General features: G+C 35.4%; 1 protein-coding gene across 1 annotated transcript in view; it reads left to right on the top strand.

The window, feature by feature from the left end:
• LOC131855421 (inaD-like protein) overlaps positions 1-12,736 on the top strand; it is a 232,420-nt gene that overhangs the window by 59,104 nt on the left and 160,580 nt on the right. The window contains exons 9-12 of the mRNA XM_059206696.1: positions 7,225-7,319; positions 8,760-8,883; positions 10,603-10,815; positions 11,249-11,419. Coding sequence (XP_059062679.1) covers positions 7,225-7,319; positions 8,760-8,883; positions 10,603-10,815; positions 11,249-11,419 — 603 coding nt within the window. The remainder of the gene's footprint in view (positions 1-7,224; positions 7,320-8,759; positions 8,884-10,602; positions 10,816-11,248; positions 11,420-12,736) is intronic.

Below are 12,736 nucleotides of genomic sequence, written 5' to 3' on the forward strand. Positions count from 1 at the left end.
AATACGGTACATATATAAAAAAATTATTTTAAAAAATACGTTCTGTCTGTTTATGTTAATCACTGAGCGGGCTGGACTGATAAAATACAATAATAAAAATATTTGTTAGTGGTATCTCTGGGCCGATTTTGATGGGACTTTCACTCGCACATAGCTAATGTTATAAGTCGTAATTTTATTTTATTTTAATAAAAAAAGAAAGTAATATCCCTACGATTAAATTTTGAGATTAAACATAATACAGTTTATATTCACGCCAATTTAAATCTATTTAGTCGTTACAGGTAAAAAACAAACGGACAGATATATTTCCTCATTTATATATTTTAGTACTGAGCATAGTGTTCACATATGTATTTCTAATTCAACAAAAAAGCACGTAGCGGGGGAGCGTTGGCAGCTGGGACTACATCCTTGACCTGGTTGCAGCCAGGCGAGACATGAGATGTGGCTAAATCTGATTGTTTAAGAAAATATATGTTACATAGTTATATTATATAAAAATACACATACAGACAGCCCCGGTGGTATAGCGGTTTAACCCACCGCTTTATTTCCGAAGGCCGCAGGTTCGATTCCTCGCGCGGTTCAAACATTTGCATTCATGAATATTAATTATGTATTTACAAAAAAAGTATATATATGTATTTATATCGTTATCTAGTCTAGCTTGGGTCTATACCCAAGATGGCGCTGTGTGAATTATTCTGAAATATTATATTATTACTGTAAAATTTCGTCAAAATCCGGCCAGTAGTTTTTTGTGAATGAGTATTTAACAAACATCCATCCATACAAACATTTACGTTTATAATATTAGTAAAATATTAACACTAGTTGTTACCGGCGATCTTGTTTGTTTTTAATAAAAAAACTGCTCTTACAGCATACCACGGATATGTTGCTTCTGTACTTAGGTATGGTTTAATTGTATGGGGCAATTGTACTCTGGTCAACAGAGTTTTTATAACTCAGAAGAAATGCATCAGAGCGATAGCCAATTTGAAACAGACAGATTCATGTCGGCCCCTATTTAAAAAATATAAATTGCTGACCCTATCTGGTTTATATATTCATCAGTGTAGTTGTTTTGTGAAAACACACCCTGATCTATTTAAACTTAAATCTAATAATCCCTTACTTAGACCAAGAGACCCAACACGATTGTTAAAACCAATATATAGAAGTGCAATCTTTGAAAAAAATAGTCACAACATGATGATTAAAATTTACAATAAATTACCAACTGACATAAAAATGCAAAATTTTAGACTTTCTAAATCTAGACTTTATAATTGGTTATTAGAAAATTGTTTTTATAGTATTAAGGATTTTTTTGACATGTAAAATTGTTAGTTTTGACATATTTTAATATATAAATAAATTAATTTAATTATTAGAAATACTTTAAAAATTAATTCAATTCAATTCAAATTCAATTTATAAAAGTAATAACGTGTATAAATTTTGCACGCCTGTTAGCAGGCTGAATATATTGAACGAATATTCATACTGTAAGACCTACTTGTAACATTGTATTCTGCAAATAAATAAATAAATAAAATAAATAAATTTATTGGCGCAAAATATACCATAGTGGTAACAATATACCCAAAAGTGTACCCGTAATGTACAATCTTCTTTCCAGTCTAGGTGGTTTACCACACTTTGTTCTTTAATCTCACACATGCTAATGGTAGCAAAATTACCATGTGTGAGATTCCAAACATTCAGTGCGGAAACGAGGAATCGAACCCGCGACCATCGGACGTAAAGCGGTGTACTAAACCGCTAGACCACCGAGGTCGTCAAATAGTAATATAGCTTATATCAGGATAACACATAGGCTATGATTTAAAAATGTAAATTGGGCGATATATGCTAAAAAATGATAAGTAAGTGTGAAGCAGAGAAATTGGAGTATTTCTTAAGGGTCGGCAATGCGCATGTGACACCCCTGGTGTTTCAGGCGTCTATAGGCTACGGTGACCATCAGATGGGCCGTATGCTTATTTACCACTTACATGGTATAAAAAAAATCCGCTAGTATAAAACAAATGTTTGCTGTTAGGTGTATATACGGCCTCCTCACCGATTACGATTTTATATGTAATAGTAGTTGTTATCAATATACTGATTGATACTATTGTAAAAGAAAATTATAAAAGGTCAATAGAATTCTTCTGCTGCAAACGTACATATCATTTACTATTTAACACATAAGAACACAAAAGAACCACAATAGTTGCATTTAATCAGCAACTTAAAAAAACCAGGTCAAGTGCAGCCCTCGCCTCGTACGCCAGTCGCATACTGAATTTCAAATACAGTTCTCCAACTTACTACAGTTGTGTGTTAGTTTGTGACGTCGTATATATTAAACTTTGTTTTGAGTTCGGTCGTTGTTTCCAGGAGTTAAACTGAAATTTACAATATATACTAATATTATACAAGACAGAGTGTATCTGTATGTTTGTTACCTTCTACTGAACAGCTGAATTGTGATACTAATGAAATTTAACGTAGAGACGCAAGAAAAGAGCATTTTATCCAGAATTTTGACATATACGTGACTACTTTTATCCTAGACAAAGTCGCCGGAAATGGGTAGTATTATACAAAATAGGACTCTATTGATTGCAATGATATTTCAATAAAAATATTACCACGGAGGTGGTTGTTAAATTGCCAGCCACGTGCTTCGAGATTATATGCAACGTGCTAAGAATTCTATGCAACGTGACACATAAATCAGGATATTTTTATAGAAAACTAGCTGTACCGGCAAACGTTGTTTTGCCATATAAATTAATAACGCTATAAAAATAGGGGTTGGTGATAGAAGGGTGAAAATTTAGGGTTGTGTATTTTTTAAAAAAATTAAATAAAAAGTTTTGCCCAAAAAATAAAAAAATAATGTTAGGGGTGGACAACCCTTTTCACTTAGGGGTAGGAAAAATAGATAGTAGCCGATTCTCAGACCTATTGAATATGCATATAAAATTACTTAAAAATCGGTCAAGCCATTTCAGAGGAGTATGGTAACTAACATTGTGACACGAGAATTTTTACAGCGTCATCTAGTCCCAAGCTAAGCTGAGCTTATTTTATAGGTCCTATATAACTAATATAAATACTTAAATTATTGCTTGTAAATACCTATATATTATACATAGAAAACATCTAGAGTAAATACAAATAATCATACTCATGAAAAAAATGTATGTACCGTGCGAGAAATCGAACCTGCGACCATTCTTTTTTCCCAGACGAAGACGCTAGCAAATAGTAGTATTATACAAATCAGGATACAATGCAGTGATGTCTCCAATAATGATATTACCACGCACGTAGTTGTTAAATTGCCAGTCACGTGCTTACGAGATTATATGCAACGTGCTAAGAATTCTATGCAACGTGACGCATAAATCAGGATATTTTTATTGAACGTGACACAGCAGGATGTAATGCATTAATATTTTTAATATTATAATATAAATTTTTGATACAGATATAGAATCATTATTCATATAAAACAGGACTTATTAAAATTAGCCAAATATGCTTATACTCAATTCAAATTCAAAATATCTTTATTCATGTAGGTCTATTACAGACTCTTATGATATGTCAAATCTACAGTCAGTTCGGAATGATTTCGATGAGAAGAACTAACAAGAAACTCAGGTCGTATTCTTTTCAAATAAATGTTGTAATGTTTACAAATTCAAGTTCAAATTCAAAATATCTTTATTCATGTAGGTCTATTACAGACTCTTATGATGTCAAATCTACAGTCAGTTCGGAGTGTTTTCGAGATGAGAAGAACTAACAAGAAACTCAGCTCGTATTCTTTTCAAATGAGTACATGATTAAAGAAATATAGATTATTATTTTTAATCCAATTAGGAAGGATGTAGTGACTCTCGGCATCCATATGATAGTTAATTATATATTCTAGTATTAAAATCACAAATTTTCGCCATTACGGCCCTACAACACTTTATACTTTTACCCAAAGGTTAGCTGATAGAGAATACCATATGATATTAAGCTCGCTCTTGTACACTCTTTAAAGTGTAATAAAGAATAAAAAAAAACTTAGATAATGTAACCGAACGTGATAAAAATCATCAAAAACAATTTTACATACACTACAAGTTAGTCTAGTGGTTTAGCACATCGCTTTACTTCCGATGGTCGGGTTCGATTCCTCGCACGGTGCAAACATTTGTATTCATGAGTATGATTGTTTGTATCGGTCTGGGTGTTTTCTAATATGTATGTATTTACAAAAATAAATATTTATGTCTTTGTATCAGTTGTCTAGTACACATAACACAAGCTCTGCTTACCGTGAACTAGATGGCGCTGTTTTAATTGTTCAGAGGTTTTTTTTTATAATAGGTATGTATATACAAAATTAAATATAGTCTAGCGGTTTAGCTTTACTTCCGATGGTCGCAGGTTCGATTTCTCACACGGTGCAAACATTTGTATTTATGAGTATGATTGTTTGCTTCGGTCTGGGTGTTTTCTATGTATATTAAGCATGTATTTACAAAAATATCTAAGTATTTATATTAGTTGTCTAGTACCCATAACACAAGGTCTACTTATATTGGGACTAGATGGCGCTGTATTAATTCTCAAGGGATATTTTTTTTCTAATATGTATGTATTTACAAAAATAAATATTTATGTCTTTGTAGCAGTTGTCTAGTACCCATAACACAAGCTCTGCTTACCATGGCGCTGTGTCAATTCTCCAGGGGTAATTTTTTAAAATATTGAAATCAATATCGATATTGTTTTAACACTCAAAATTTTAACACTCATACACCCTGTATGAGTGTTAAAATTTTTGTTATATACCTACGCCAATCCGCGGTTGCTAATATATATAAATATAGACAAAGAACCCTATTCTTTTGAACGTTAAAAATGTGTTTGTTTTATTTATTTCTTTCTGTGGCGGGGTCCTTACTTGAAGATTTATGTGGACAAGTTCTTTCAGGTTTTCTTTATTGCTGAAACTCGACGACATATTGTTACAGCGCATGTTCCCTATGATTTATTGAAGTTTCCCCATCGCAGTCGAGTTGCTAATATTTCAGATAACAAAACTAGAGTTGGTGTGTGCACACATGTCATTATGTAAGAAATATCAACTCTATGTACTAGTAAAAGTATGTATTATAATAAAATAACAACTATATAACATTAATTTAACTATGTCTCCAACACAATTCACTTTTATACTATTTTATAAGGTGGACTGTAGTTGTGGGAGCTCATACATCGGACAGACAAAAAGAACAATAGCCCGTCGCATTGCTGAACATATAAAAGCTATTAAAAACAACGATCCACGTATATCAGCCATAGCGGAACACTTGTTGGGATCGGGACCCAATCACTGGACTGAACAACACCAACCAAAAGTATTAACATCAGAACGGCATTATATCCCAAGAATGGTTAGAGAGGCCATTGAAATACAGAAATATAAAAATTACAACCGAGAAGACGGTTATAGGCTCTCTAATGCCTGGAATCCAGTGATTGGTTTAATTAAACAAAAACAAAAAACGCGATCGAAAAGTGTATAAAATGTACGTAAAGATACTGTGAGTACAGTTTGCCGAGATGAATATCGAGCGAGTTCCAGTAGTAGCAATGAACGAAGACGTGTGAAGGTAGACGCATATGTCTGCCCATAAAAAGATTTCATTTTCCATCTACCCGCTGCTCTTCAGTTTACCCGTGATCATGGTGGTTGAAACACTACCGAAATATCGGGAACTCAGCAAATATATATAAAACGTGGTAAGATCCCGTGATGTATACTAATTATACAATTCACTTTAGCATTTAAAATACAACCAGCACATCCTGTGCTCAAACACCGAATGCCGTGGCTTTTTTTTTCGGACTACTCTAATGCTGTTGGCCGTAGCTGGCCTTTACAGCTTCACCGGACGTTATGGGGCGAGTGCAGATGGCACTCCAAACCCGCGGAAGGACTTATGGAGCGGCTGAAGGCCAACTCCTGCCCGACGGATACGACTTTAGTCTGAGGGCACCACTAGGGGTTCGAACCTCGGCTCAGGCCGTCGTAATTTCGATCTCCGTTTGAATTGGACGGGGGATCGATCAGAGGGGCGCCCGGGGGCGCCGGTATGGAGCGCCCGGTTGAATGCGCGATAATGTGTGTTTGAGGTCGTCGTCTTCGCCGGCGAGGACGGTGTCGTGTGTGTGTAAAAGTGTGGTCAGTGTGCCGTGGCTTACAAAAACCCTCCCTTTTATACAGAGAAGATATGAGTGGGGGTTATACGCAACTAGTTTTACGATACCGAGTAATAATGAAACTACCTTCTTTTAATATTTTTAAATATCAGATTTTTTGACAATATCGATGTGAACACTAACATGGAAATTGTTATTAAGGGGAAAAAATGGAAGGAGAGAGTGGGAAGGGAAGACCAAAGCACAGCTACATCAAGCAACTTAAAGACAAAATAGTGGTCGTGGCGTATCAACATTTAAAGAGCATGATGGAAGATCGCGGAAAGTGGCAAGAGCTCCACCGACAAACGGGTGGCTCTTAAATTATTAATAATAATAATAATAAACATCTATACATATAAATAAAATTAGAGTGTCTGTTTGTAATATTGAAATAAACGTTCTTTACTGTATGCATATGATTATAAATGTTATTTTGGTGTATGTACGGGACATACACCAAAATATTTTTTTTTACAATTTTTATCTGTCTGCCATTCTGTTTGTTCCGGCTAATCTCTGAAATGGTTGGACCTGGTTATAGGAAGTAATTTAGGCTACTATTGTTATTTTAGAAAAGTAAAGTTTAATTCCACGCGGACGAAGTCGCGGGAACAGCTAGTGATAAATAATCCTGAATAATTAATATAGCGCCATCTAGTCCTACGGTAAGCAGAGCTTATGTTGTCGGTATTAGAGAACTGACCAATTTTTTTTACTCAGACATTTTTTTTGTAAACATATACATAATACACATAAAAAACACCCAGACCGATATAAACAATAGAAATACTCAATCTTTGTGCCGTACGGGGAATCGAACCCGCGACCATCGGAAGAAAAGCGGTGTCTACTGCTAGACCACCGAGGTCGTCGAAGTCGTTTGTTTCAATCCACGCAGATACAGTATTAAAGTAAGTAATGTATTTATTTCAGGTGGACGGTGTTTCGTTGCACGGTGTGACAAACCACAGAGCAGTGGCGCTTCTCAGAGACGCGAAAGGTCCAGTTGTAAGACTAAAAGCACTCAGGTAATTCTAGAACTAATAATTCTAGAATAATGTTTACATATAATGCGGAATATAATCTATACATGTAAATAAAATTGGAGTGTCTCTTTGTAATGTTGAAATAACCGTTTTTTACTACATGCATATGAATATAAATGCGGTACATACATCAAAATAACATTTTTTACAATTTTTATCTGTCCGTCTGTATATTCTGGCTAATTACTGAAATGGCTGGACCGATTTTGACGGGACTTTTATTGGCAGGTAGCTGATGTAATGAGTAAATTGGCTACTTTTATTTTGGAAAAATAAATGTATATTCCACGCGGACGAAGTCGAGAGTATAGCTAGTGTAATATAAGTGGGACTCCAGTCTCCTCAATTAGCATCTCATCTGGGCCGTTGTGCGTGCAGAGCCAGACTACTAAAGTAGCCAGCCAAGGTCCTCCCAAAAACGCAGAAGTCTCTTGTTGTCTTCATAGGCATCGAGTGACCACGCTGTTCCTAGGATTTGTTTTCTTTGTGTGGCCACTGAAGGATTACGTGTGCCGCCGTTTCCTTAGGGGAAGCCTTAGGAGTGGAATTTATGAAAATCCTTTCTTAGGGAATGCCTACGTCATAGTAGCTTTATGCATGCAAAGTCTCAGCCCGATCGGTTTAAAATTGACAAAGTTTCATACAAACTTTCAATCCCTATTTTATCCCCTTGAGGGTAGAATTAATCAAAATCCTTTCTTAGCGGTTGTCATAACGTCTACCTGAATGCCAAATTTCAGCCCGATCCGTCCAGTGGTTTGTGCTGTGTGTTGATAGATTACTATGTCAGTCAGTCAGTCACCTTTGAGTTATATATATTTAGATACCTGCTATTGAATATATGTTTTTTTTTACCCTGGACATTAACACAGCGCCATCTAGTCCCAAAGTAAGCAGAGCTTGTGTTATGGGTACTAGACAACTGATATAAAAAATATTATTTTTAGTATATACGTAACATACATAGATAACACCCAGACCGTTACAAACAATCATACTCATGAATACAAATTTTTGCACCGTCCGAGGAATCGAACCTGCGACCATCTGCCCATTATTTGACGACCTCTGTGGTCAAGCGGTCTAGCACACCGCTTTACGTCCGATGGTCGCGGGTTCGATTCCTCGCACGGCACAAACATTTTGTATTCATGAGTATAATTGTTTGTATCGGTCTGGGTATTTTCTATGTATAATATGTATATATTTACGAAAAAAAATATCTATGTATTTGTATCAGTTATCTAGTACTCAGCCTATGTCCAGCAGTGGACGTCTTCCGGGCTGCGATAATGATGATGATGATGATCTAGTACTCATAACACAAGCTTTAGCTAGCTTAACTTGGATGTAGATGGCGCTGTGTGAATTGTCTTGAGATTATTGAGATGATTATTATTATTATTATCTACAAATTGGCAGGTATTTGCGTGGCGCGGGGTTTGAGAAATTGCAACGAGCGCTGGCAGCACAAGATGGTAGACGGTCACCAATCGCGCCGCCCAGTCCCTCTGTCACATCGCTTGCCAAGTATAGTTTTAGTGTGGTGAGTTTTTTTTATTGATGATAATGGAATGGTGCACCCACCTGCGCTGACGGTACACGCTGGCGGGGCAACAGTGGAGATTGATAGGAGCACGAGGTCTGGTCAGTTAGCACACGTGCCGGATTCCAAGGGTAACCGCGTGGAAGTCAACCTGACAAATGCCAATCCAATACTACAAATATTCACAAATATGCTACCAGTTTTATTTCTATTGGTAATATTTCTCAATGTATTTTAATAATTATCGACAGTAAATCAATAAAACACAATAATAATAAATATAGCGTGATTGTCATAATTTAAGTTTTGATATAATATTTTTAAATGTAACTAAATTTTGGACCTTTGTCACACAATGTCACACGTTGTCACACAATGTCACACTTTGTCACTCTTCTTAACGTGTGATATTGGATGCCGAATTGGATAGATGGATAGCCTCCTGTTACCTGATAATGCCTAATGAACCAAATATTTACAAAGAAAACTCTAAATACACTGTCTATTGACAGTTACGCCTGATGTTTTGGTAGCATCAATCAAATTTATTTAACATGATCCTATGTACATTGCCCTGAACTTCAGAAGTAAACATCTTAATATGACGAATGAATTTTATGAACTTGTTTGTCTACGTACAATCTGATTTCCATTATATTTAGAACTGCCTTTGTATTTCAGAATAATAACAATAATAATCTCAGGACAATTCACACAGCGCCATAATTTTGTTTTCGTAAATACATGTATATTATACATAGAAGACACCCAGACCGATACAAGCAATCATGCACATGAATACAAATGTTTATGAATACATCGAAGCACTTTTGAATAGACATCACATTTTTTTTAATCTACTGCTCTTTCGGAAAGCTGTCTCATCACAAGAAGAATGAGCAAGAAACTTGCGTGTTGCTCTTTTAAATTTTCATATTCACATATTATTTACTCACAAAATATATAATTACCTTCGAAGTTGCGGGTTTGATTCCTTGCACGGTACAATCATTTGTATTCACGAGTATGATTGTTTGTATCGTCCTGAGTGTTTTCTATGTGTATTATGTGTTGTGTCCTGGGTTTATTACCTATATCGACGGAAAAAATTCAAATAGTTGCGACTTGACAAACGCAACCATACAATAATTATTTTTAGTTTCGTTTATTTCAAAAATTAAATCTCATATATTTATGGATATAGAAAGTTGAAAATTGGTATGTATTGAATTTTTAATTCTAATAATTAAAAATTAAATATCTATAGATATATAAGTTACTAGCTGGAAGAGAAAGAAATACTGCACCGACACCAAATATTGAGATAAAGGAAAGGCGATGACTAGCTGAGCCCGCAAACGATGATTTGCCATTTTAATTAAAATCATTATTAAAAAATAGGGGTTGGTTACAGAAGGGTGAAAATTTATTTTTTAAATACCACAATAAAAAATTAACTATTTGTACATTGAAGTAAAAAAAAAAGTTAGGAGTCACATCCTCTATCATTTAGGAGTATGAGAAAAGTAACCGTTTCTCAGACCTACTGAATATGCATATCAAATTTCATAAAAATCTGTCAAGACATTTCGGAGTATAGTAATTTTATATATAACTTTATTTTTTTTAACAGTTTTTTTTTGCGGTAATCACTTACCACCACGTGAGCTGCAATCTCGTTTTGTACCCTACGCTATATAAAAAAAATGTTTGTTCCAGTACGATGAATCAACAGTAATAGAAGCAGAGCCAGAGTCCGAGATCCAGCCGCACCTGCCTTCCCCCACGTCTCCCTCCGAGGAGGCGGAGATCGTGATAGGAGGGGACGAGGAGACCCCCCAGCGGGACGCCAGGAGAATACAGGATAAGTGGCGGGACATACTGAGGGAGGAACACGATTGGCCCGGAAACCAGTACCAATACGATGTTATCGTGAGTTGCTTCACAAATACATTTTTTTTATTCTAGTCTTTGCAGTGCAAAAAGCAGAAATATTAAATACCTGTCGTATCGTACGAAACATTACAGGAAGACATAGGAAACTGGTAATTAAAGATATGCACTCGCCTGCGATAACAGTTAACTGGCGGGCACCAGTGTTTATAAGATGAGCATGAGATCAGGTCAGTTAGCACATTGTGGTAAATTGACGAGGAATTTATCACGATGGTGTCCAGGGTCAACCATCAAACCTATTAGAATTACTTTGTCAGTACGACCCGTAACTCTAACTTCTCATACCGAAGAATTTCTAGAATATATAGGTTTAGGCCTGCACGTAGCAAAAATAAAGAAAGGTTCTCCACACCGAAAAATGGAGAAAAATAATACTCTTAGACTTAATAGAGTGTATCCTTAATTCCAGGCAGGTACAATAATGAAAGATAAGGAGAGCGGGCTGGGCATCTCGTTAGAGGGAACAGTGAGGGTAGTCGCAGGGAAGGAGGTGCAGGCTCGCCACTACATCCGCGCGATAGCACCCAACGGACCCGTCGCCAGACTCGGGATCTACAAAGTGGGAGATGAACTGCTAGAGGTACGTTAGCTTAGGAAAGATATTGTAGAAGCCAGTTCTGTCCTTAAAATAATATCACACAGCCAGGCCCCTCTTCCCCACTGGGCACACTGGGCACGTGCCCAGGGCTATAGATTGGGGTCCCTAGTCTATTCTAGTCCCTACTCCATTACCAAACAATAACCAATAGCTACTCTACTCTCGCCTGAAAGTCAATCTTAACAAATGCTTACCGAATATGGTCAATTTGTTTGTTTTTGTTAGTTTTTTTATAAACGTCTAGCAAGAACTTGTACCATTCATCACATAACGACTCTTTAAAATCATTTTTGCCTTATGGGGATGCCCTACCACAAAACATTGTGGTAGGGCATTCCCATATACATCTCTAAAGTGTCATGTTCAAAAATGACTGTCTATTCTAACAAAATAGTGCTTTATTATTATGGTCGTAGGGTCGTATGGTCGTATCCTAATGTGCCCAGGGCCTCTAATAGGTGAAAGACAGCCCTGCACACAGCGTCATCTAATCCAAAGCTAAGCAGAGTTTGTGTTACGGAATAGTATAGAATAATATAGAAAATTCTTTATTAAATAAACTAATTAATAATAATAATAATGTTGCCATCTCCTCTCCTTAAGAGGGGAGATGAGAATTTTTGGATAAAAATAGTAATAATAATCATTTATTCAGCATAAAAAAGAGTACAGAGTAAAAAAGAAAACTTAAATACTAATAATCGTCTATGCTGAAAAAGCCTCCACACAGCTGGTGCCGCAGCGTGTCACTACAGCGCTGGTCATCAGTGGAGCCACTTGAAAAAAAGAAAAAAAAAATAGCATTCGTGATGAACTTAAATATATAAAATGAAGAATCAGTTAAATGGATGAATTATAAGTATGTGTGATAAATAGAAGAAAAATATATAAGGATAAAAAAGTGTTGTTAGAAAGACTTTTGTGTAATATAATATAGCTTGAATATATTTATTTATTTAATCAATATATATGTATATATAACTACTGTATTTATCTGCCACGTTTAAGATTTTTGTACTTTAAGTAAATATTTTTTAAAATGATGTTTAAAAGACGAAACTGACTGAACATAACATAACATAATAAATAAACAAATAAACTAATTGAACACTTTTGAATAGTCTATTACTTATTTTTTAATCTACCGCTCATTCGGAAATCTGTATCATCACAAAAATAACGAGCAAAAAAGTAGAAATGAAGTACAATATACAAGTGTCACATATAAATACTACAACAAAATTGATGGTAGATTTAATCATAAGAGGCTGTAATAGATGAACCTGCATGAATATTTAG

The sequence above is a fragment of the Achroia grisella genome, unplaced genomic scaffold, assembly GCF_030625045.1.
Source record: "Achroia grisella isolate CSIRO2021 unplaced genomic scaffold, CSIRO_AGI_Agris_v1 utg1419, whole genome shotgun sequence".
NCBI lineage: Eukaryota > Metazoa > Arthropoda > Insecta > Lepidoptera > Pyralidae > Achroia > Achroia grisella.